The 27675-nt window shown below is 40.7% G+C and overlaps 1 protein-coding gene across 2 annotated transcripts in view; it reads left to right on the top strand.

Moving 5' to 3' along the window:
* Positions 1–27675, top strand: part of bsnb (bassoon (presynaptic cytomatrix protein) b) — a 124655-nt gene that overhangs the window by 73480 nt on the left and 23500 nt on the right. The window contains exons 4-5 of one of the 2 annotated variants that reach the window (XM_049471487.1): positions 19434–19643; positions 21025–27273. In XM_049471487.1, coding sequence (XP_049327444.1) covers positions 19434–19643; positions 21025–27273 — 6459 coding nt within the window. Of the gene's footprint in view, positions 1–19433; positions 19902–21024; positions 27274–27675 lie in introns of both variants that reach the window. The other variant, XM_007234457.4, reaches the window with a different exon arrangement.

The raw sequence follows: 27675 nt of genomic DNA, 5'->3' as shown, positions 1-27675 counted from the left end.
GACGGCGCTGTTTAGCTGTTGACGTTGTACCAAAAGCCCACGCCAGGGAGTGGCAAATGTATTTGCTTCCCCTTAATGCAGCGTTTCTGAAATGCTTCGTTTTCTAAATGTAGTCGCGTTTTTTATCTTTTTGTTTGCTGCCTTTTCTTAATGTAGTTGTGTTATCATCTTTTTGTTTGCTTTGTAAAAGTTGTTGTGATGTGCCTTTCTGGGCCACCGTAAAACATGGCTATGAAAAGGGAACAGACTTTATCAATTTACAATATGAATAAAAGATTTAAATAAAAAAACAATGTTGTCTTCTTCCTCTACTGATTATTATTTTGTAATGTATGCAGCTTGTGGTTTTGCATTGTCTTCTTGAAGAATAATTGGATAAATGAGTGTCCTTTAAAAAATAAGTAATTTAAAGGCAGAATAATAGGTGTATTTGAAGTGGGTTTCCGATAAAGTGGCCAGGCTGCTCCTGAATGAGCTGCTGACTCTCACACTGCTGGACTAAGTCTGTGATGTCATCTTAAAGCGCCTGATGCTCAGCGACAGATACAGTTAATGAAGTGCAAGAGAACATGACCCTGTTCCTCTGCAGCCCCGAGAGCAACACACACACACTGATACACACACACACACACACACACTCTTAATCTTCAGTGACAGCCTGCTGTCCTGCAGCGCTTATGTGTGTGTGTGGACTTAACACCGATGACATCGTAGAATCGCCTTCAGTATGTGGTCATTTGGCCCTGGCATACTGTGTGTGAACGCTGACACACACACACACACACACACACGCACACACACACACACACACACATGCATGCACACACATTATTAGAATACCATATGTGCTCACCTTGCCATGTGTTCGCAGTCAGTGCAGGTGTGTGTAAGTGTGTGTGTGTGTGTGTCAGCGTTCTAGCCACAAACCTCCAGTCTACCTCCAGCATCCCGTTGCATTAAAACAGCGATTTCCTTTGGAAACGTCTCCATATGGTGGTATTGAATGGTATGGATTGTTCTGCGCTGTGATTGGCTAAAATATTGGGATTGGGGAAATGTGTTGAGTGTTCTCTTGTTAATAAACAGAGCTTACTGTATGTCACACACACACACACACACACACACATAAACATCTCCAACCACACCCAGCTCTGACACCACACTATTAATTTCAAATATAAAATTTTTACCATCCAATCAAATTGTTTATGGGTATAATTATGCCCCGCCCACAATAATTTCCTGTCTCCTGTTAACAATCTTTCTTTTGCTCTTTCTTTCTTTCTCTAATTCTTATTCTTTATTTCTCTCTCTCTCTCTCTCTCTCTCTCTCTCTCTCTCTCTCACACACACACACACACCATCTCTCTCTTATATGTGTGTGTGTGTGTGTTGGATGATCCTTCATTTCCTCTGTCTCAGTAATCCTGTGCAAGCTCAGGGCAGCAGGCCGTGCCTGTGTGTGGTGTGTAGTGTGTGTGTGTGGTTTGTGGTGTGTGTGTGTGTGTGTGTGTGTGTGTGCGTGCGCACCACGTGTCCCCATTGAAGAAGTCCCTCAGGATTAACCCACATAACTCCTGACTCACACACACACACATACACTCAAACACACACACACACACACACACACACAATCGGCATTGCAGGGGGACACGTGTGTTTCACTCAAACACACTGCATGGTGCCACAAAGCCATCATATATTCATAACCCACACACACACACACACACACACACATCGAGTTACAGGTTTAATCCTTTATAGCTCCAGTCGATTGTGCTGCACTGCTCAATTGTGTGTGTGTGTGTGTGTGTGTGTGTGTGTTGGAGAATGAGCTCGGAGCTGATCGATACTTCATTCATTCAGAGCTTCTCAGTCTGCTGATCACACACACACACACACACACACACACAGTCAGTGGGAGCAGTGCTGTCACACACACTCCACTGAATGGTTTAATGGGGAAGCAGCTCTGATGACGGCAGTGGCGGCTCTGTAAATAAAACACACACACCCTCACACACACTGACACACAAACACACCCTCACACACACTGTCACACAAACACACCCTCACACACACTGACACACAAACACACCCTCACACACACTGACACACAAACACACCCTCACACACACTGACACACAAACACACCCTCACACACACTGACACACAAACACACCCTCACACACACTGACACACAAACACACCCTCACACACACTGACACACAAACACACCCTCACACACACTGACACACAAACACACCCTCACACACACTGACACACAAACACACCCTCACACACACTGACACACAAACACACCCTCACACACACTGACACACAAACACACCCTCACACACACTGACACACAAACACACCCTCACACACACTGACACACAAACACACCCTCACACACACTGACACACAAACACACCCTCACACAGCGACGGGAGTCTGAAGGCCTCGTTCCTGAAAATCAGTGATCATCTTTTTATATCTAAACAAAACCTGTTTTTGTTACTGAAAAAATCCAAAAAGACACCATATTGAATAGAATCGGAAATCGAATTGAATTGGGACTTGATGAATTGGTATTAAATTTTTTTTTTATTAATTTAATGATAAAACTGAGCTCTAGTTACAGTCCGTTCCACCTAATTATTCTGTATAGCGCCCCCCTGAGGTAGTAGGTTAAGTCTTTTCGAGAGTTTGACTCACTGCCTGTGTCATAACCACTGTTATTTCATGAGCTGATTAGACAGTAAAAGAACAGAGTATTGGAAATATTTATTGAAGATAGAAAAAAGATAGATAGATGTGCTCAGAAGAAAGTGTTGGATTACATAACTGTTTCAAAATTTATGCCCTGATATGGGCAATATATATATCGAGTTGCCATGTTTACGCAACAAGAAACTCCTAAAGACAGAGCTCTTCAAATAGCACGTACCCTCCTAACACCTCTAACTAACTACCTAATTCTCCTATTCCCCTTCTTTCCTAATCTATCCCACTATCCTACTTCAATTTGGACTCCTTTAGTCCCTGCCTGAAAAAAATGTTTTTGCATTGAACTTCTATGTCCTCTATTGCTAAATGTACATTAATATTTGTACAGCGCTTTGGATAAAAGTGTCCACTAAATGTTATTAAATGTAACATGCCAGATGTCTCTGCGGTTATATGGAGTTGTAGTATCTCATGTAGCTTCAAATGTTTCCACACAGTTCCTGCATGTAGCTCATGTAGCTTGTTGTGCAGCCGTCTGCCAATGGTGTTGGCACCAGCCGCAACACAACACAACAAAGACATCATCACAAGTCAGAATGGAAAGCTCACACTATGAGCTGGTCTTATATTATCAATCAGATGTCAGGAGTGATAAGCCCCACCTTTAATCACATGCACATAGGAGCCTGAAACTTTGAATGTTTAGCATGTCTCACAATGTCGAATCAACCCACAGTGTTTAATATCTGCTTGTTTATTATAAGTTTATTTAAGGCATTCTCTCCACGCACAGAACCGGGAAGATTAGGGTTCACCTTTACTATAGTGCCACTCATAAATACACTACATTTCCCACAATACCATGCAAATCCAACTTTTATTTGCTTAAAACTGCTTACATAAGCATGCTTATTAAAATGGGTGCTATTGTAGGGTACTATTATTGCATTATATATTATTGAGCAGTATATTTTAAACAATTTGACAGGTATTATTTTGCTCTTTCTCGCAATATATCAAACATTTATCATATATAAACATTTCCTTATCAGAAAATAAACCCTGCTGAATTATTCAAGGTTGAGCTTTTTCAGCATCAATGGAGTGAGTGTAAGAGCTCATATGTGTAGTAACATATAATAAGCAATACACAAGTGTGTGTTTATTTGTGTGTGTGTGTGTGTGTTCGTTTTGGCATTTAATGAGTGCTGACATTTCCCTACCTCAGCATGAATACCTGCGTCCAATGGGCTGCCAGCATGACTGAGCACAGCATGCTGGGATATGAGTGGCAGGCCTGCAAATGTGCCTGTTTATGTCAATGTGCATATGTGCACACGGTCAGAGAGCTGTGTGTGTGTGTGGGAGTGTGTGTGTGTGTGTGTGTGTGTGTGGGAGTGTGTGTGTCAGGGAGTCACTCTGCTCCATCTGGTGGTATTGTTACTCTCTGGCCCCCCCTGCAGACTGTAGAGGGAATATCCCCACAGCTGCAGCAGGGATGGGTGATACAGCAAAAATCTCATATTGCAATATTCAATATTTCAATTAAATACATTTTTTATTAATAAAACATGAGTTTAAATATGATGAATTTCTATTTAATTTGTAAAATTATACACTTTTAAATAATGACAGGTTCCATTAAATTTACATTTATCATTTATATTATCATACATTTATCAAACCAATAATTTCCCAAATAATGCATGTAAATCATAAACAGTGGGCCATGGTTGCCAAATAATTGTGATTAAAGTTGTTTTTAATAGCTTTAATAGCAAAGTTAGTAAAGAATAATGGTGATGTCTTAATGGAGCTTTAAAAGCTGACAAATATTTGAATCTGAATTTTGTATATAATTAAATTATATTTACTTGACTTTTAATGAACTTGAATTTTATAAGTGTTTTAAACATATAAGGTGATAAAATTTGCTGTCCCAAAAAACTTATGATTTTAAGTAAAACAAATCAGATACATAAGTTAAAATCTATCTGATTAAAAACATCTGTAGAAGCTCTGATCAGATAATGGTCATTCAATCACTCTGACAAAATTGAGTTTTCCTGGGAAGCCTAAATGTTTCACCTTTGGCCTAAATTACTGTTTTTAAGTTTTTTAATCAGATAAAATTACATGCTTGTAGTTTGTGTACTTTTAAGGAGCAAATCTCACAAGTTTAGAACACAGAAAAAAAAACTGTAAAAAAAAATTAACTTTTCTGAATCACATCATAAAATATTTAATTAAACTTTATTAAAAGCCAGGTAAATTTAATTAAAGTATATAAAAGTCAGATTAAGTGTAATTTATCAACAGAACCACATCGTCTCATCATGCTGCTCCACTCCGGACTCTTCCTCTGTCTGACAGCTCAGTTTAGGACTAACAGTGACAGGGCTTGGCCTCGGCGTCTGATAGCTGTCATCACCCAAGTCCCTCTGGTGGACTAAAGATTTTTATATCATCATATTCCTGTCCATCAGAATGCTCTACACACACACACACACATACGCACACACACACTCATACCCCCCCACTGAAGAGCTAGCAGGGTCTGGGTGAGGGAATCAGCAGAGCTCGGTGTGAGATGAGCTCCTGGATCAATCTGACTGACCTTTCTCCTGTAGTGGTCCTGCAGAGCCGGCTCTCTGATTGTCCTGCAGGTGTTAATTATTATTCTCCTGTTCAGGACAAGACACTGGAGCTACAGGAATAATTCAGCTTATAGTAGTGAAAGACTTCAGTGTAGTTGCAGGTTAGCATGATGATAATTATACTTATATACTAATAGCTTTGTTCATAAATTGCCATGAGCCATACAGACAGTGTCAGAAATTTGGGGTGTGTGATGATTATCTGTGCAATTAGCCATACCCTTTAGGAGCAAGGTGCGCTCTGACTTTGGCGGATTGCTATTTTAATGGCGCAGAGCTTCTGCGCTTCTCAGCAGAGGAAACTGACCTACTCATTCACACTGTGAAGGTGTCTGAGCAGGTCATTTATGAGAACAACAATGTATTTTTGTTTTGTATTCTGTTTATTATAAAGTGAGGGGTGAAAGATTGCAATGAGCATTGTGGCATGCCTTGCACAGGGTGTATTGCACAGGCCCAAGTTCTGATTTGTAAGAGCGTACTACACAGAGCCTTCTAGCATTTCTCTCTTTCTCTGTTGAGGAATCTGTTTGTGTTTTTTAGTGTAAGGTTGGTTTTGGTTGGCAACTTATCGAGCAGTGTTTTGTTGCAAAACCTTTAAAATATAGATGTGGAATCTGTATAAAAAGTGTTTTGAATTAAATTTAAAAATAAGAAATGAATGATATTAGTGTGCTGCATAATCCTCCCTGCAACATCGAATAAACTCATTTAAAAAACATAATAAATTGGTAGGTTATCACAGGAGTTTATTGGCCAAGTTTTTGGCAATTGATTTATCTGTTGCTTAAACAACACAACAGTTTTCATATCACAATTTCCATATTACTGCACTAAATGTGATCTGAACCATGCAAATACATTTTAAAAGTACTCTTCCACATGCTCAGTGTAATTACACTGGACTTTATTTGCCCAAATCCCCAAAATTTACAGACAGTTGTTTTATCTTAACCTACACTGACCAGACAATCTCTTAGGTCTATTTTTAAATAAATAATAATAATAAAAACACCAATTCACTAGCTTACTCTTTTATTGTAATATAGTATAATTCTGCAGTCCATCTACTTTAGAAACTAGATATTGGAGTTGAGAATGATAATTGCACCTTTTTTATCCATTATGCAGTATTTTTGACTCATCCAGATACAATGGAAACATGTTCCCAGATAGAAGTTGGACAGTACTGTGTGTACCACTGATTTAATATGACACTAATTGAGAGAAAAGCTAATTTAACTGTATAATACTGCTGCTTTTACTGCATTTTTGTGCACGGCAGCCATCTGAACTCTGTTCAACTCTGTTTCTGTAAAACGTTTAAACAGTTTAAAAGGAATAGCATGAGTTAGACTAGTGAAACTTCTTATCTCAGCTCTGCAGTGTCCAGCAGCTACACTGTGTTTCATGGTCAGTTCATGTGCTGCTGGTAATCATCAATACTGCTTGTATAACACCTGTTACTGAAGACCCCCCCTGCCCCCCCAACCATGTGCTGGAGCCTCTTCTCACGCTGAACTTTTAATGACCACGAGTGGAACTTCTAATCGAAGCTCTATTTAATAGTAAAGAGAAAACACCTGTCACATAACTGACCATCGATAGTGGTGTCAATATCTGGCCTCCTGGTAGCTCCTGGGTTGCCAGAGATGTAGATGTGTATATTTTTTTAAAGATGACCTGGTGTGTTCCCGCGACGAGAGCGGCTCTTTAATCGCAGATCAAAGTGAATCACATTGAGTATGCAGTAAAGTGAAAAACACACACATAAAGGGGCCTGGATACTTCCTGCATATAACTGTCTTTACACAATATATATATATATATATATACAAATATATATATGCCCAATGCAAAACAATTCAGGTTTAAATGATTGTATTTTATGTGCTTTGAGTTTTACAGTCATTTCAGAGTTTTAATACAGCCGACATGCTCAGGATCAGCAGATGGAAAACTGCAATTTAATGAAATCTGAGATTTTATTATTGCTTTTTTATGAGTGTAGCCACTGTTATAATATGCTGTATTAATATGGTGACCTCCGAACATCTAAAAACAATGAAAAACACATTTTTACTGCATTCTCAGTAGCACTTTATCTATGATCACTGAATATAAAACTGAAAGAAATGTTGGGACTGACTCCATAAATGATGGAGGGCACTGTAAATAAAATATTGTTGCTGGGCTGCATTGTATTAAACAATTCTAGAGATATGAACAGGGTATATTTTGAAAACTATAGCACTTATCTGGGCAAGTATAGCTCTCTACACACTCCACATTAGATACAATGATGAAATATTGGTGTTTTTCTTCACTACTGATTGGGAAATGACATTTTACCTGGTAAAATGTGTGTGTATTGGCCTTTTATCCTGCAGTGAATTCTGCTAAAATAAGCTCTTTTAATTTAATTTTAATTTTAATTAAATTAGATTTTTTGATACATCTAAATTATTTAAAGTACAGTAAGTCAGTAAAATATGTAATTGTACAATTCATACATTCAATCTTTTGTGTTTTGAACATGTGATGTGGTAAATTTGGCTGTTGAAAAAACACATTTTATCTTTTTTTAACTTCAGATTAAAATTTAGGCTACAGGTGAAATATCAGGTAGGTAGATTTGAATTTATGTATCTGAAAAATGATGCATCTGAAGTTATTTAAAAATAAATCCAATTTTAAACAGCAAATTCCACCATCTTACAAGTGCAAAACACAAAAAAAGCACTGTTAAAATTCCAATTTATGAATTACACCGTTATATGTTTCAGGTTCATCAAAATAATCAGATAACTTTATAACATATATAACATATATGCTCATAATAAGTAAATAAATCTGCCAATTTTTCTTTTTTTGTAAGATTTCCTAAAATAAGCTATCACAAAGTTGACTGGTGACTTTTTGTTCTTATTTTGAGTCAAATTAATTTAAAATAAGGTGAAAATTTAAAGTAAGCCTTATTAGAAGTTCATTATTTCTAAATAAGCACATTCATTTTACATTTACACAGTGCTTAGTAAGACAAAAAATCTTATCAGAGAAAAATAGACTCATTGACTTGAAATTAGTTTCACTTTCTAAGCTTTAGTTTTGCAGTGTAAATCTTATGTCAGCTTTTAAGCTCCACAGGTCAGAATAACCCTGATACCCTTCTTATATCAGCTCTGCAGTTTATCCAGCAGCTCCATCATATTTAATGCTCAGTTCATGCCGTGGCCTGATTATTGATACTGCTTGTATAACACCTGTTACAGAAGACCACCCCCTGCCCCCCCCGACCATGTGCTGAAACCTCTTCTCACGCTGAACTTTTAATGACCACGAGTGGAACTTCTAATCGAAGCTCTATTTAATAATAAAGAGAAAACACCTGTCACATAACTGACCATCGATAGTGGTGTCAATAATGGGTGGGCGCGGTCGGCCCCCCGGCGGCTCCGGCGCTGTCAGAGATGTAGATGTGTGTATTTTTTAATGATGACCCGGTGTGTACTCGCGGCAAGAGCGGCTCTTTAATCGCTGGACTCTAATGAGGTTAACGACTCTGTAATGAGATCAGCTGCAGTGAGCTGACACTGCACGCCTTCGCCTCTGTTTACTCACCAGAATAAAAAACGGCTTTTTAAACTCTGATCCTGGAACAGCTGCCCTGTCAGGATCTCTGCGGGGGAAAAAAACGGCCCTAAGTGAAGCAGTTTGATAATGTGTGAAGTTTTGTTTTACAGCATAATATTCACTATATTTTACTATTGTTTTAACTCACACATCCAAATCACTGAATCCAGGTGTTCCAAGTGTCCATCAATACTGTAGATGTGTTCTCTGGACTTCTCTGGAATCACGCTTCTCCATCTGGCAATCCAATGAATGAGTCTGGCTTTGGCGGTTGCCAGATAAACGGTACTCATCTGGCTGTATTGTGCCTATACAGCAAAATTAACAGTGTCAAATGAACTCTGTTAGAGTTTAATTTAACACTTTCCTAGATAACATATGGTCCCACTCACTATAGCGTTAAAATAATAACTCTACCACAAGAGTTAATATTTTAGAGTTAATTCAACACAGTTTGGAATCATATATTAACTCTATGTAACTCTCATCAGTGTTAATATTTTAGAGTTAATGTAACACTGTATGGAATCATATATTAACTCTATGTAACTCTCATCAGTGTTAATATTTTAGAGTTAATTCAACACTGTTTGGAATCATATATTAACCCTATGTAACTCTCATCAGTGTTAATATTTTAGAGTTAATGTAACACTGTATGGAATCATATATTAACTCTATGTAACTCTCATCAGTGTTAATATTTTAGAGTTAATTCAACACTGTTTGGAATCATATATTAACTCTATGTAACTCTCATCAGTGTTAATATTTTAGAGTTAATTCAACACTGTTTGGAATCATATATTAACCCTATGTAACTCTCATCAGTGTTAATATTTTAGAGTTAATTCAACACTGTATGGAATCATATATTAACCCTATGTAACTCTCATCAGTGTTAATATTTTAGAGTTAATGTAACACTGTATGGAATCATATATTAACTCTATGTAACTCTCATCAGTGTTAATATTTTAGAGTTAATTCAACATCGTATGGAATCATATATTAACCCTATGTAACTCTCATCAGTGTTAATATTTTAGAGTTAATTCAACACCGTATGGAATCATATATTAACCCTATGTAACTCTCATCAGTGTTAATATTTTAGAGTTAATTCAACAGCGTATGGAATCATATATTAACTCTATGTAACTCTCATCAGTGTTAATATTTTAGAGTTAATTCAACACTGTTTGGAATCATATATTAACTCTATGTAACTCTCATCAGTGTTAATATTTTAGAGTTAATTCAACACTGTTTGGAATCATATATTAACCCTATGTAACTCTCATCAGTGTTAATATTTTAGAGTTAATTCAACACCGTAGGGTTGTAAAACAGGGTAAAACAATTTTCTGACTTTCACCCAAAAAACTATATACCAGTATCTGAGTATCTATAAAACATTATAAAATGTGAGCTATACCACCGAATAAATTAACTTTTTATGCTATCTAAGCTTTTTTTAGAACAAGAGATACCATCAAAAACTGCCAAAAAAGCAGGGGTTCTCCCATTATAACACAATTTGCTAGTATTGACCCACGCCCTTGACTGGGCAGAGAAGAAGAAAAGAGGGGGAGCGAACTCAGAGTATTGGTGTGGAGTTCGGGGCAGCTTCACTGTAAAGCTTGAAGTCGAAGCCCCCCCTCTCATGAAGAGAAACATGAGAAGAGAATAAAATTAAAGAAGGAGGAAGATGGGGAGGAGGTGGGCGCGAGGTTTGTTCAATGAGCAGGTAGAGAGGAAGTGACGATTTAAATAGGGAAGGAAGTGGGAGGAGTGAGGGCGTGGATCACTCCCAAAACTTAGTTATGATACATAACTATACTAACTCTTGGATGGAGGATACCCTTATCCTCCATCCAACCCACCAACCACCCAACACCAAGAGGGTGAATAACACTCTATCAGGGGAAACACCACAACTAAGCTAAAGTACACACACACACACACACACACACACACACAGCAGAATCAAGAGGCGGAGCCTGTTAGAGTTACATTTTAACTCTGAATAAAAGCACCAACTCTGTGTATTTTTTTTTATCACTGAGGGTTGTTAGAAAGTTAAACTCCCAGAGAGTTAAAACCTGTTTACACTGTGATTTTAACACTGTGGATTTGACTGTGTAGGCCTGTCATGATAACAATATTTCAGGGACGATATATCATTGCAAAAGTTATTGCGATAAAAGATATTATTGCCATTTTAAGGCAATTTAAATGCCACTGATATAAAAAAATATATTCATAATAAAAAAACAATAACAAAGCAATTATACCCTTTCAAAGACATTATAGTTTGGTGAAAATATAGCTAATTTTTCTTCATCCTACTGCAGTCTATCCACACTGTGTGTATGGAGTCACAGTTATTGAAGCATGACTGGTTAAAATAATGTTTACAGTTATAGTTTATGTAAACAAACATACAAATAAACACAGTAGACGATATCATGATTATCAAATATTATTGAGGTCATGTCTTTTTATTGTATGATAAGTTGATAATGTATTTATCGTGACAGGCCTAATTGTGCCAAGTGTAAAGTTTGGTGGAGGGGGTATCATTATGATTATGATGCGGGTTCTGACCTCACACTGACCTTTAAAACACTGACAGAGCACAGAGTCGCTGTCATTCCCAGTCTCTTCCACTGTGTTTTAATATCACTGACAGTTGGCTGTGGAATATTTAGTAGTGAGTAGTGTAGAAATTTCACGACTGGACTTGTTGTTGCACAGATGCTGCATCCTATCACTGTACCACAGTGCTGGAGTTTACTGAGCTCCTGAGAGCCTGAGACCCATTCTTTCACTAATAATGTTTGTATAAGCAGTCCCAGCATGCCGAGCTGCTGCTTTTATTAAACACCTGTAGACACGGAAGTGATTCAGGAACACCTGAGTTCAGTTATATCTATATGTAACACACGTGATGAAATACAGATTCTGATTTTAAAAACGTGAAAAGCGTTTTTTGTTTTTTCAGAATGTAGTGCTATTCCCTCGTGTATAAAACGGATGAATTTTTCTTGGAAGTCGAAATGAAACCCAGCATGACAGGCAGGACCATCTGCTAGGCTTTTTTCCCTCGATTCAAGGCAGTGAATGTGTGTGTGTGTGTGTGTGTGTGTGTGTGTGTGTGTGTGTGTGTGAGGAGAAAGTGTGTAGAATGAGTCATAACACATGATGGACAGACAGCTATAAATTGCTGGTTTGTCTGTTTAGTCTGATCTATACAGTCTGCAGCTCCCTGAAGGTCTGTCCTGATTAATCACTTTAAACTACAACTATTACAATATATTAAGTGATTCTGATCCACCTTCTGGCCTCATTAGCAGTGATAATTAGCCAGCTTGCTGGATGGTGATGCAAACTTCACTAATAAACTAGTAAACACCTTCACTAATAAACCTTTGATTACTAATGCAATTAACAGTATTGCCACCTTTGATAATTGAAAAGAAAATTGATTATCCTATTAATCATGAAAAAAAATTCATTTGCTTTATTGTTAAATTGAACAAAAATATATATTTTGTAAATGGTAAATGGTAAGTACTCATTGATCTCACTCATAGTAGTAAGTACTCATATTTAGTACTCAGTTAATCATAGAAATGAAATATATTTCTTAATTTCACACCATAGAGAGGCAACTGACTAACATAACAGACTGACACTGTTGGTTAAAAAATGTACCTGCTAGGGGTGTGCCATATTGTATCATATCTTATCAATTATATGGTCTACATCTTTAAATATCGTGAACGATATTATACCCTGAAATATGGTGCCATATCACCCACCCCTAACTATCACAGCAGGGTACTACATTTTTACTTTCGTTTTCATTTCCCATTATATATAGATCTACTAGAGACAGTTTATATCTGTCCGGTATCATTTATTTTACTTTAATCCTGGATATATGGAGATATTTGGAGTGCATTATTATTAGTATCATGACGAGATTCTGGATCATTGACTTCTGATACAAATCTGATAAAATTCTTGTATTTTTTTAATATCTCAGTTAGGGGTGTGCCGTATCATATCATATGCAATAACACAAATTATTATTTTTTTTGTTGCAGTAGTAAATTTTTAAAATGTTTAAATAAATTTTAATTCAGTGTATTTCATATTGCCAAGAGTATTGTTATCGCACAAATACCATGAAATATCGCCCACCCCTAGTACATAGTTTAGTCCCAAACTCCCGTTGGTTAAAATGTAATTGATTAATAATGTCACCTATAACTTTAATGCTTACATTCTGTTTAATTTGATTGTCAAAATGATTGATTACTAACTAAAAAAAAAGCAGTGATGGTGTGTTATTGGTCAGCTGCTCGATTTGTGACTCCAAACTGCCATTTACTACTAATAATAACACAATAACATAAGCTTCAGTATTACAGTATTACAGTCTGCTGGACTGTACAGTGTAATCCCTACACACACACACACACACTTGTTCTTGTCCCATTCTAGCTGTGCCTTTTGAGCCACAGTGATTTCCAGCTGTGTGTGTGTGTGTGTGTGTGTGTGTGTGTGTGTGTGTGTGTGTGTGTGTGTGTGTGTGTGTGTGTGTAAAAAAGGGTCTACAGGCTCTAAATCCCTGCCTACTGTAATACATTGATTTATTCTCTAGCAATCACTCCACTTTTCACCCCTGTGTGTGTGTGTGTGAGAGAGAGAGAGAGAGAGAGAGAGAGAGAGAGAGAGAGAGAGAAGCAATCTTCTCACTCACTCACTCACACATTAAACTGACTTAAATTAGGGAATAAATCAAATTATTAAAATTGATCACTGTCCCCAGATTCAGTCGATTTTCTTTACAGTTCCACACATATACCCAAACTGCCTATCCATGAACACATTGGATGAACTGACTTTGTTCAGCTTCACTCACAAGATAACACCTCACAATGTATGCAAGCTTTAAAAAAGGGAATCAGCATGACCATGACCAAAATAAATTTGCATTTACAAACAAATAAGTGGGTGGTTCAAATCCAGCAGTTCCCACAGCATCTCAGGTGGTTGCTATGGTGTTGCTAAGTGGCTGCTGTGGTATCTGAAATGGTTGCTGGCAGCTTTACAGTATTTCTGTCAGAAAGCTTGGTATCTTCTGTTTAGTAAAACATCACTTGCCTCTTTTTTATATCAAGTATTTGATATAACGATCCGTAGCCTTTTCTGGAAGCTTCTCAGCACTTACCTCTTTATATAACTGTCATGAACTTTTCCAGCACACACACACACACACACACACACACACACTCTGATCCTCCACTGTGGTCCAGTTGGTTTAAGTTCTGCACATGAAAGGCAGGAAGGCACAGATGGCTGGTGATGAGCGTGTTAGCGGACGAGCTCTGAGAGAAGCTGCACCTGTTTATATTTAGCTCCTGCGTGGAGCTCTTCAGGGAGAACTGAAAAAGAGAACAATGAGGAGGCATCTGCCTCCATCAGCCTCCATCAGCCTCCATCAGCCTCGCTTTAGACCCCGTCCAGACCTGCTCCAGCAGCCAAGCACAACTGTCAGCCTTCTGCAGCCTCCAACCAGCATCTGTCTGCTTATCTACCCCAGCCTTCTGCAGCCTCCACCCGTCAGCCGTCTACTTATCTACCCCAGCCTCCAACCATTAGCTTCCTCCTTATCTACACCAGTCTTCTACAGCCTCCACCCATCAGCCATTTGCTTATCTACCACAGCCTTCCTGTCCCTTCACCCAGCATCTTTCTGCTAACCCATCTCAGACGGCTTCTACAGCTTCCACCCATCAACTGTCTGCTTATCTACCCCAGCCTCCAACCATTAGCTTCTTCCTTATCCACCCCAGCCTTCTGATGCCTCCACCTAGTGACCGTGTGCTTATCTATCCCAGCCTCCAACCATTAGCTTCCTCTTTATCTACCCCAGCCTTCTACAGCCTCCAACCATTAGCCATCTGGTAATTTACACCAGCCTTCTGCAGCCTCCACCCTTCAGCTATCTGCTTATCTATCCTAGCGTTCTTGTGCCTCCACCCGCCATCTGTCTGCTTTTATACCCCAGTCTTCTAAAACCTCAACCTTTAGTTTCCTCCTTATCTAACCAAGTCTTATATGGCCTCCACCCAGCATCATTCTGCTCGTTTTTTTGCCAATCTTATATAGCCTCCACCCATCAACCTTCTACCTATCTACGTCAGCTTTCTACAGCCTCCACCAAACATAACATTGGGCTATACGTTTATTTACCCTGCAACCTTCAGCCTGCATGTCTGCCTTTTTGCAGCAGTTTTCTACAGCCTCCATCCACTGTCCACTGTCTCTTTATATACGTTATCCATCTACAGCCTACTTGTGTATTCTTTAACTTCCACACAGCTTTTTTGCCCTACAGCCTCCACCCAGCATCCATCAGCATTTGCTGTTTCTTTACTCCAGAGTTCTACAACTCCAGGCTGTTTGCTTGTTTTGTGATTTGGACTTGCTGGTAGTTCTTCTGGAGAACAGAATGGTTTCAGATCTGATGACTGATTCATTACACTGTGTCCAACGCTGCTCAGAGCTTTTCTTTTCATTCTCATAAATATGGAAGAGAATTGCCTCTGCTCTCCTCTGCTGTGTGTGCATTTGTGTTTGTCGGTGTTACACAATCAGAGCAGAACCCTAAGGACCATTACGCTCGCTAATCAGACTCACTGGCCCAGCACACACTACCCGTAAGCCGGCAAGTAAACACAAACAAGTCAACCAGATTGTCTCTCCATGGCATTGCAAATTCATGCCAATAAGGAATGGTGTGGTCCGGCAGTGTCTGAAATACTAATGTGACTTTAGGAATAGTGAAACTCACAGTTTGCATGGTGATGCCGGGTTTAAAAATGCTGATTCTGCTTAGGATAGCTTTAATTCATTGTTAGCATGGCAGTGATTTTGGGTAAATGCTGTAGTGCCGGATGCAGTCCTCCAGGTGGACGGTGGTTTCCGGTTGAGAGTAGGCTGTGCGCGATTGGCTGCCGCTTCTCACCGGTATGTGAATGAGTGCTAAGTATAAATGGTTATGTGAAGAAAAAAAAAACATGATTGTAAAGTGTCCTTGAGTTTCTTGAAAGGTGCAATATAATTGTAACTTCATTAATTAACTAATTTTTACTGTAAACCTCAGATATTTTCTGAGATCTAACTTTGTCTTTCCTTTAGTGAGCAGTAACATATCTGTAGTTAACTTTAACAATTTAATTACCAGAAAAATTATAATCCAGTAATCTTAATGTCTTAATGTGGTGAAAACATATTAACAAACATATTAACTTCTATATTCTGTAGTATTTTGTTAGATGTGTGAAGGTGTCTGATGGGAAATACAAAGTAAGATAAGCATCCAGAAAGATTTGAAGTTTTACAGTATAAATAAACTACTTTATACATTATAACGTCTTTATACACTATTTATAAACCCTTTATAAAGGAATCTTATGGTAAGTGAATTTAACCTAGACATGTTTTCCGATTTCTCACTGTCACCTACCGTATATATACTCTGTGTGGAGTGTTTTTATTGGATGAGCGGATGGCTGCCTCTCGTGTCTATCGTATCTTCCTGCTTCTTCTGTTCTCTCCTGCTTTACTGACAGTGAACAAATTTGATCTGTAAGCTGATAACTGTCACAAGGGAACAGTGGTGTTATCCAGTGTGTGCTGAGACCTGGTGTCTGTGTTTAAATGTGTGTGTGGTTTATTATCTGCGCTCGTATTCCTCTGATTCTTATCTCTGAAACAGCAGCTGAAACCCTGGACTGGCCTCACGCCGCTGTTTATTTGCTGTAAAATGCAGAATGCTCATATTTCTCTTTTATGATTCCAATTGATCCAAATTTAATTATGTATTTTGTTGCTTTTCTTTTTGATTATCCAGTTTTTTTTGGCTGTTTTATTTGATGTGTATCTTGGTGGGTCTTTCTGATTCTTATTCTGGTGCTTATTGTATCTTCTGTTGCAGAACAGATAGCAGACAGATACATGTTTTTGTGCAACTGGAGGCCTGTTAGAAATTAATTTGAATTTGAATAAAGCAAAAAAAATATTATTGTTATTGCAATAACAATGTCTCTAGAGCTCTACTGATGTCTTATACAGAGGTGGAAAAAGTACTGAAAAATTGTAATTAAGTAAAAGTACCTTTACTTTGCTAAAATTCTACTCAAGTAAAAGTAAAAAGTACTCAATTTAAAATGAACTTTGAGTAAAAGTTACATAGTTAATTTTATTTATTTTATGTAAAAAAGTACAAATCATAAATTAAATAATTATTAAATGTAATAATTTGGACCTTTAAGGCAGTATTTGTTCAGATCACCCCATAAAACATTTTCAAGAACATTTTCAAGTGGTATAGGTTTCTATGATCCATTTTTTTCTTTACTGTTAAAAAGTTATGCTCTTATAGGTGACTATAAACTCTATTTTTATAGTTTTACAGTTCATTATTATTTTTTAACTTGCCATAGCTATGCTTTAAATGCTATTTACATGTTTTTTTAACATACAAGCAAATTGTTTTTAACGTTCCCAATAAAAACGTAAGGAATTATCATTAAAAACATGAAATCATACAAAAAAACAGTTGTTCGGTGCATGCGCAGTGGCGTAAAAAAGCACATATCGATGGGTAGCATAACTCGACAGAACACCGGTTCCCCCCGAGCCGCACACACAGAGCCCAGGCTACACAGCTGATTCACACAGCGTCTCTCCCGCTAACCGTAATTAACACTGCATGGAGAAGTTCAGCTGCGCTACCATGGAGAACAAAACAATTTTCTTTTTTATTTACACTATTCGTTTTTTTCCCAGTATTTTATTTTTTACTCAGTAACGGGGATTTTTTCCAATGTAGCGAAGTAAATTACTTAAGTAAAGAACTTGAGTAAAAGTAAAATTACCTATTTTAAAAGCTACTTTAAAAATTACATATTACTCATAAAATCTTCTCAATTACAGTAACGTGAGTAAATGTAATTAGTTACTTTCCACCTCTGGTCTTATATTGTCAATATTGTGTTTAAAACAGTGGAAATGAGTTATCAGTTCAGGTATCATCACCATCTCAACCTGTTTTGTTTCATTAATGATGTGTTGTAATAATAGCAGTTATCACATTTCCAGGTAAAATGACCCTGGGTCATGGATTTCTTAACACATCTAGTAATAACTAGTATAAGACATTGTCATAACAGTATTAGGGGTGGGACAAAATATAAATATCACAATATATTGTATAGTTTTCATTTCGGATGCATTATCAATGTGTGTGGCTAAATATAGATTAATTACTCCACAAGGTGGCGCTATAATCAAATGAATAGCGTTAATAAACCTGTTCACACATCACGTACCTACACTACACTGTGATTGGTGGGTTTATCTCGTATAATCTCCTTTATATTCCAGTCTTTGCAGTGCAATAGCAGAGTGATGTAGACACATGTCACCTAGTATTAACTCTCACTACAGCGGAGTGTAGTGCTGTCTACACTCTAGACACCGCAATGACTCAATTCAATTCAGTTTTATTATTATAATTATAAGGAATATAGTCACAAAGCAGCTTTATAGTGTTACAGGTCCAAACCTCTTTTGAGTAAACACAAAGTTAACAATGGCAACAGTGGAAGGAAAAAACAGACTGACGATTTTAATAAATAGACACCTTAACAGCTTGAATGTCTTAACAGCTTGAACAAGCAGGTCAGTTTCCTCTACTGAGAAATGCAAAAGCGCTGCACTGTTAAAATAGCAATGCGCCAAAGTCAGAGCGCACCTGGCTCTTAAAGGGAATGATGAGCAAGTGACACACTGATTTTGCTTTACGTTACGCCCAAAACACACCCATGATTAATTAAGAGAATCTAAACATGCCTTTTGCATGTTTAGACTCGTGCAATGTGTACTTTTCCCGTCGTTATGATAGCAAAGACTCACTGACACGCCCTAAACCTAGCTGCACAGTGCACATCAAGTGCGCAGTTGATGTCTTGTCTATAGATCACAAAAAAGAGCAACCTATCTATTGATGCATACATGCAAATGTAAATACGCATTGAACAGGGACAGGAGGTTGTGTTGTGACAGAGAATTGTAGTCCTGGAACATATCCAGTTAGGCCAGCGTTAGCTGACAGCTTGGCCCCTGATCAAATTCCTTGAATATTATACAGGATGATGCAGAGAGTGTAAGCAATAGAGAGTGTGTGTATAGAACCTGTGATGATAAATTGTGTTTTGATTTTAATGCACTTTTTTTGTACATTCCTTTCCTGTCTCGCACTGGGGATTGATCACATTCTGCCGTGATTGTTTTTTGATACATGGTTCTTTTTCTCGTCTGTTTTTCTAGAAGAAAGAATGGCTCTGTCTGACGTGCCAGACGCAGAGAGCCATGTCAGGAGACTTAGGAGGCGGGGCACCTCCTGTTCCTCAGCCAATGGGATCTCCTCGGCCAACCGGTCCAGCCAGTCAACAGCCGCCCAATCAGCAGAGAGGGCCCAATCAACAAGCCGGGTTGAGGCCTACTGGTCCTCAGCAGCAAAAACCACCCAGTGCCCAAGTAAGTGGTCCTCTCCCACCTACCAAACAGAGGGCACAACAGAGCAAGGGTTCCACCCAACCATCTCCTGCCAAGACCGCTCCTTCCCATCCTGCAAGCAAGACTGACATTCGCAAACAAGAGCAGAGCGTTAGCAAGAAACAACCTATGTCCAAAACTGAGAGAGAAGGGGATGTAAAAGCGTCCCTTAAGAAAGGAACGCAGGACGTAAAAGACCAGAAGAAAAATAGTGACATGCAGAAATCTAAACACCATGGCGTGAGTGACCCTCTGTGTCCTCATTGTCTTTGTACTTGTCCTCCATAATCAACCCCGTCAGGAACTTGACATGCTGTGATTGGCGTGTTAAAGTTCCTATAATTATGCTAATCTCATCTGTATTGAAATCCAGCTCAAATTCATTCTATTCATCTTTGGTGTAATCATTATTTATATACCCCCTTATTATTATTACACATCATCATCATCATCATAATCATCATCATCTTTCTCCATTCAGTCTCCAGCAACAATTACAACCGTTCACAATCAATTCTTAGTCATCTTCACCTTCATGGTGCTTGTCGTAAAGTTCCAACCCCTTCAAAGTGTTGTTCAGTGTTGATCTGTGACAGACGGTCACGGTCAGTGTTATTCTGGATGTTCAGCGTTCATTAACCTTTATAGAGTAGCTGGTACCATGCGTCCTTCACTGGTCTGTCTTGCATGCTCTAATATTGCTAATATTGCATGCTGTTTGCATGTCCTGTTTATGATGGGTTTATGGGTTTTTAATAATAGTTTAATGTTTCAGTGTGATTTTGTGTTTTTAAACATTTTTTATCTCTCTTGATGAATGTACACTGTGTACAGTACAGGCCAAAATTTAGATTTTCAATGCGTTTTCTTTATTTTTATGACTTACGTTAAGTTATGTACTTAACAAAAAATTATATTCTAGTTTCTTCAAAATAGCCACCCTTTGCTCTGATTACTGCTTTGCACACTCTTGGCATCATTCTCTCAATGAGCTTCAAGGTGTGGTCACCTGAAATGGTTTTCCAACAGTCTTGAAGGAAGGAGTTCCCAGAGGTGTTTATTAGCACTTGTTGCCCCTTTGTCTTCTTCACTCTGTGCTCCAGCTCACCCCAAATCATCTGGATTGGGTTCAGGTCCGGTGACTGTGAAGGACAGCTCTTTTTTTGTTAAGTACATAAAACTCCACATGTGTTCATTCATAATTTTGATGCTTCAGTGAGAATCTACAATGTTAACAGTCATGAAAATAAAGAAAACACATGGAAGGAGAAGGTGTGTTTAAACTTTTGGCCTGTACTGTATGTATATATGTATGTATTTAGATAGATGGATGCAAAAAATGATTAAATCTCTCTTTTCTTAGGATTCCAACAAGTCCAGTACACAGAGTCTGAGCGATACAGGCTACTCGTCTGATGGCATATCAAGCTCTCACAGTGAGATCACTGGACTAATCCATGAGGAGGGAGTCAAACTCAGTGAAAGAGGGATCTCTGATCAACGTAGTCCACCCAGCCCCTCAGAAATCACAAAACTGGAGAGTTCCATGCGGCCCCTCCTGGAGTCGCAGACAGGCTCGGATCGGGGTAGGGATCATCACGGTGCAGACACTGGTGATCAGCAAAGACCTCAGTCCCTCACCATATCACAAGACCAGTTTGATTCTGATGGGGAAGTATCGGATGACCTTAGCTGCAAGTTGCGTCACGACTATGTTGAGGACAGCAGTGAAAGTGGCCTTTCTCCTCTGCCGACCAGACAAAAGAAGATGCAGAAGGAGCTAACCGATGAGGAGTTCATGAGGAGGCAGATCTTAGAGATGAGTGCGGACGAGGAGGAGATGGGGGAAGCAGAGGGACATGTAAGGGTGAAGAAGAGCCATAAACACAGCGGTGACCTAGGGAAAGAGAGACGACGCCTTACGCAGCAGTCCAGCAGCTTTGAGGAGGACACTAAAGGTACTGATGGTGCGTACAAGTCCAGTGAAGCTGACGACATGATGGGTTCACAAGGAGGCCTAAGACGATTTAAGACGATAGAACTGAATAATACTAATAGTTACAATCGTGAAATGGAACTTAGCACAGAGCACGATCTTAGAGAACCAGAGCTTGAAATGGAAAGCCTTACTGGGTCACCAGAAGAGAGGTCAAGAGGGGAGTACTCCTCAACTCTGCCTGCAACCACACCTAGCTATACATCTGGCACCTCTCCCACTTCTGTGTCCTCACTGGAGGATGATAGTGATAGTAGTCCAAGTAGAAGACAAAGACTTGAAGAGGCCAAACAGCAGAGGAAAGCAAGACATCGATCCCATGGCCCCCTCTTACCTACGATTGAGGACTCTTCTGAAGAGGATGAACTGAGGGAAGAGGAAGAGCTTCTACGAGAACAGGAGAAGATGAGAGACCTAGAACAGCAGAGGATTCGAAGCACAGCTAGAAAAACAAAAAGGGACAAGGAGGAACTGAGGGCACAGAGGCGTAGAGAGAGGTCAAAAACTCCCCCCAGCAACCTGTCACCTATTGAGGATGCTTCACCGACAGAGGAGCTTCGGCAAGCAGCTGAAATGGAAGAACTTCACAGGTCTTCCTGCTCAGAGTATTCTCCCTCTATGGACTCAGAGGCAGAGGGGTTTGAAATGGGCTCAAAGCTGTACAAGTCTGGCAGCGAATACAATTTGCCAACTTTCATGTCGCTGTACTCACCAACAGAAAAAACTGCTGCATCACCATCTGCGATGGATAAATCGCTAAAAAGTGCTGAGGAGGTTTATGAGGAAATGATGAGGAAAGCAGAGATGATGCAAAAGCAGCAGGGGCAACAAGGGAGACAAGGGCAGCAGGTGCCACCACACTTAGCCCATAATCAACACTTAGGTACAGGGACAAAATCTTTAAGCCCTGGCACAAGTCCTACACAGGTTGCAGCCCCTGTGTCATTTTCAGAAAGAGGTAGTAGTGGAAGAGGAAAAGGTGTCAATGAGCAACAGCAATATGCACAACAGAATCAGCCCAGAATGGCTTCTCAAACTTCCAAAATGGGTCCTGCACATCAAGGTCCCCAATCTCAAGTGCGACAGCCTGCCCCTGGACAAACACAAGTAAGACCTTCCCAGGCAACACCAACTGATGCTGGAAATGCCTCACTAACAACTAAGATGTTCTCATATTTTAAGGGTCCCAGTCCTCCTACATCCCCTTCTACCTCCCCCACACAAAGTCCCACTCGTCCCCGTGCTCCTGGCCCCGTATCACCTGCACCAACCCCTCAAGGTTCCCACATTTCTCAACGACCTGGAGCACCACGTCTCGCAAGACAACAATCCTCACAAGATTCTCCTGTCATGGTCATAACACTAGCAGGCACCCAGAGTCAACAAACCAAACCAGTAACTGTAAATTCCTCCACATCCCCTCTATCTTCTCCGACAAATAATCGGCAGCAGCCAATTTATCAGACCCAGACTCCAAAAGCAAGCTCTAACTCATCTTTACAACAGTCACAGCAGAGCTTTCAGAGAGCACAAATTGCTGAAAGAGTCACTGTTGGTGTAAGTACTGCCACCACTGCAAGCTCCCAAAGCCATAAATCCCCTGTTGAGAACATATCATTGTGCAAAATCTCCACTGTCCCCGGAACCTCTAGAGTTATTGAGCAAGGAACAATGGCCCAAAGTGGTAATGTAGTGGATCTTAGAGCACCAGTGAAGCCTACTCCAATCATCATGACAGACCAGGGTATGGATCTGACATCCTTGGCTTCTGACACACGAAGGTATTCCCTTGATTCAGACCAACCCCCAAGTCGTCACACTGCGGTGCAACCTCTAATAATGAACCTAAATGCCCAGGCTCAACCACATGTTACATCCTCCACACCAACAACAGTAAGTGTTACTGTGGCAGCATCTATGTTTATATCACAGCCTAAGCACCCGGTGGTTTACGGAGATCCAATGCAGAATCGAGTTGACCTGGGACAAGGCGTAGGGTCAGCAGTTTGCCTTACTCAGACCAGACCAGCTATAACAGACCCAACAATTCCAAAGATAGATGCATGTCTTGAAGATTTGGGTATCCAACAGCAGCAACTTCAAAAGCAGCAGCAGAAGCTTCAAGAGCAACAACAACTTCTTGAACAGCAGCTCCAGCAGCACCAACAAAATACATCTTCTTTTGCACGGTACAACTTAGCCAACCAAGTCCAACCGATACTGTTGAAGAAAGACTTAGTAGCCAGCCAAACAAGTGGTGGAGGCACGCAAACAGTGGTTAGTTCTGTTACAAAGGTTTCGCCACTTCCCCCACAGTCTTTAACAGGGTCTGTGTCTTCCACACCTACTCATGGCCATGATATATATGGTGGCATAGCTTTGGAACTAAAGAATAAGCCTACTGTAATGAATCTTTCTTCAGGAACCCCCCATGTAATGATGGTGCAGTTAGATGAAAGTAGTTCATCACAAGGGGGTACAGTTACCCAAATAGTTAAAAACGAGGAGCCACCTCCACCGCCAGCCCAAGAAGTCCTAGATCTCACTGGACAGATCAAGTCAGAGAACCAGGTGGCCTGCTGTGATGTTGTGTACAAGTTGCCTTTTGCTGGTAGCTGTTCAGGTCCTTTTGGTCAGAGAGGTAAGACGGCTACTTCAGAGCCCAATCCAACTCCTGATCCCACCCAAGCTTCTCATCAACAATCCCAGCCAGGAAAAGATGGTATGACAGAGGAGCCTAAACCTTTCACAATGCCTCCTCCTGGACGGATTCCACCGTCAATGTCAGACACAAATCTTGCAGAATCAGGACTTCAGTACTACCAGAGGGCCGATCCTGGGGATTTAGCAGTGGATTTAAGCTCTATGAAACAAGCATATGAACAAGGCTATCTGGGAATGGGTGCCCAATATGGATCCTACACAGACTTACGCCATCAAGGAGAAGTTTCAGCTCCACCTTTACCTCTGCGAAGATATGGCTCCATGTCCAACATCAGTGGAGACTATGGATACCCTGCTCGTGATGCAGCAGGTTTTCAAGAATCAAACCTTGCCCAGTACAGTGCCACCACTGCCAGAGAGATTAGCAGGATGTGTGCTGCTCTAAATTCAATGGATCAGTTTGGAAATCGTTATGCCAACAGCCCAGAACTTCTTCAGTATGGTGTTGGAAGAGGAGGTCCGGCAGCAAGGCTAGGCCTGCAACAAGGCCTGGCTTCTATCAGGGCCAATCTGCTCTATGGCCCAGATGGAAGGCCTACTGCACATGGTCAAGTACTTACCAATCTTATCAATGCTAGACAGGCTAGCTTGCGAGCCTTATACCCGCCTGCCGTGAGGACTGCGGACGGCATGATATACTCTACCATCAACACTCCTATAGCCTCTACTTTGCCAATCACAACCCAGCCTGCTCCTGTATTAAACCCCATGCTAAGAGGAGTCTATAGACCTTATCCTCCAGGCAATGTGACTGCTGTTCCGCTGGCTAGCCTTACTAGATTACCTGCTGTTACTCCAAGGATGCCTCTTTCCACACAAGGACCTTATAGGTATCCCCCTCCAAACCGCTTCCCAACATCTTCCCCAGATTCTCTCGCAGGAAGCATACCTCCAACAAGTACCTCTCAAGAGACCCCTGTCTATCTTGGCAAGCCCACAGTACCTGGCACAATGCCAACATCTACGACATTGCCACCCGCTCAACCTGTTACAAACTTTCAGGGTCAGTGTGCACCTATAGTCAATGCTTCAACTAGTGCTGTGCCGACTCAACCAACTATGTTAAGCCAACAGAGTTCTCAGAGTCACATTCCAGTAAATGGCACAATAGTCCATCCTCCTAGTCAGACTCAAATTCCAATTCGACAGCAAACGCAGCCACAAACCCATCCTCAAGCCTTCACTAAAGGTCAAGATTTGTCCCATTCTCAAGGCCTGTCACTGTCTCAGACACAGTCCCACTTATCAGTGCCACAGTCACAGCCACAGGCAGATTCAGCAGCAAGCGCCATCATGACAACAGCTACAGACAAGGAAAAGGAGAAAGAAGAAGAGCGCTTAAGGCAACAACAGGAGCAGCTCCTGCAGATGGAGAGGGAGCGCATCGAGCTTGAGAAGCTTCGCCAGTTGCGTTTGCATGAAGAGCTGGAGAGGGACCGCATAGAGCTGCAGAGGCACAGGGAGAAAGAACAGATGCTTGTGCAGCGTGAGATCCAAGAACTTCAAACCATCAAGCAGCACGTTTTGCAGCAGCAGCAGGCTGAAAGAGAAACACAGCTTGTGATGCAGAGAGAGCAGCTAGCCCAGCAAAGAATGCAACTGGACCAAATTCATTCCCTGCAACAGCAACTCCAGCAGCAGCTTGAAGAGCAGAAGAGGCAGAAGACAGCAGCCGTTGAAGCAGCCGCGGCAGTGGCAGCGGCAGAGGCAGCTGCCGCTTCGGCGGCTGCTGCCGCAGCAGCCACGACTGCACAAGGTGCCATTCAAGGTATAATGGTTGGCAGTTCACCTCAAGCCATTTCCATCCTCTGTGATCAGAATGGTAGAGTTATTCAACAAGATGGCCAGAGTGTGCAGTTTTTGCCTTGTGTGGATGGGCAGATGATGCAGGCGTTGGTGTCCGCAAGGTCTATACCCAGCTCTGCTTCTGAAATGTCCTTGAGGAACAGCGATGATCAGAGGAGTGGCCGTACTATGAAGAAGCAGAACTCAATGCCTCGCTTGAGGGACGATTCTGAGGAAGAACCTGTGAAAAGGATCGCAGACAGTAGTGTCCAAACTGATGATGAAGATGGAGAGGATCGGTTCATGTCACGCCGCAGAAGGACCAGGCGCATTGCTGACTGCAGCGTTCAGACAGATGAGGAGGACCAGGGAGAGTGGGACAACCAGCCAGTACGACGACGGCGCTCAAGATACTCCAAGCACTCTGAGTCAAGTGCAGAAGCTAAAGCTGATGCTTCTAAAGTGACCTCCAGCATAGCCATCCAGACCACTAATGACTCCTCGTGTCAAACAGAAACTGAACAACTGGGCAGAGTCTCCCCAGCTATTCACATCACCATGGCTGAGACATCCAAGGTTGAACTTCTACACTACATCTCTGCTCCAGAGAGGACAAAGAAGGGAGAGAGTTTGGCCTGCCAGACTGACCCAGAAGCCCAGTCTCAAGGTGTGGTTGCTCCACAGCTCAGTGTCCCCACCACAGTCAGTCCCTACTCCACCAGTTTACAGCTGGTTGGTGCAACCCCAACCAAATTTGAGAGGAGGAAGCCAGACCCACTAGATATTGGCTTACAGGCCCAACAGCAGAACGATGCACGTGGACCTCCCAAATCCCCACAGGTCCTATACTCCCCCGTGTCTCCTCTGTCCCCCCACCGCATGCTGGAGACTACCTTTGCCTCCAGTGAGAAGCTTAACAAGGCTCATGTCACACCCCAGCAGAAAGCCTTCACTACTGAGTCACCCCAGCGCCATCAGACAATTCCAAGGCCCATAAAGAGTGTTCAGCGCTCAATGTCAGATCCAAAGCCCCTCAGCCCAACTTCAGACGACCCGTCCAAAACCAAATTCTCTCTGTACCAGAACCAGAACTCATCGAGCAGTCAGGTAAGATATTTCATTTTAATTTTCAATGTTAGAATTAGCTAAAAAATGTTTCTTTAGATGCTGATTAATGCTGACATGAGAGGCAGTACAGGGCATGCTGACAGAAGTGTTTATTGTTAGAGCGATGATGAATCACATAAGGTTCGTCATTGGTGGAGACAGAATGTTTGCATCACTGCAGCTGTGAATCTAGGTTTCTGGCAAGCTTTATATACCCCTCGCTCAGGTTCTTCTTCATTTGTTTTCTCTGTCTCTTTTTTGAAGCTTACAAACCTCCCTAATACCCAGAATTCACTCATTATTTTAAGTCTTATATTTCCGCAGTTTACATTATAAGTGTAGTTTCATTTAAGTTAAAATGAGATTGTATCATACGAACTTGGCACCAAGTGGCACCAAGAG

The sequence above is a fragment of the Astyanax mexicanus genome, chromosome 24 (genome assembly GCF_023375975.1).
Source record: "Astyanax mexicanus isolate ESR-SI-001 chromosome 24, AstMex3_surface, whole genome shotgun sequence".
In the NCBI taxonomy this organism is placed as follows: Eukaryota; Metazoa; Chordata; class Actinopteri; order Characiformes; family Acestrorhamphidae; genus Astyanax; species Astyanax mexicanus.
This window is presented reverse-complemented; position numbering and strand designations above follow the sequence as displayed.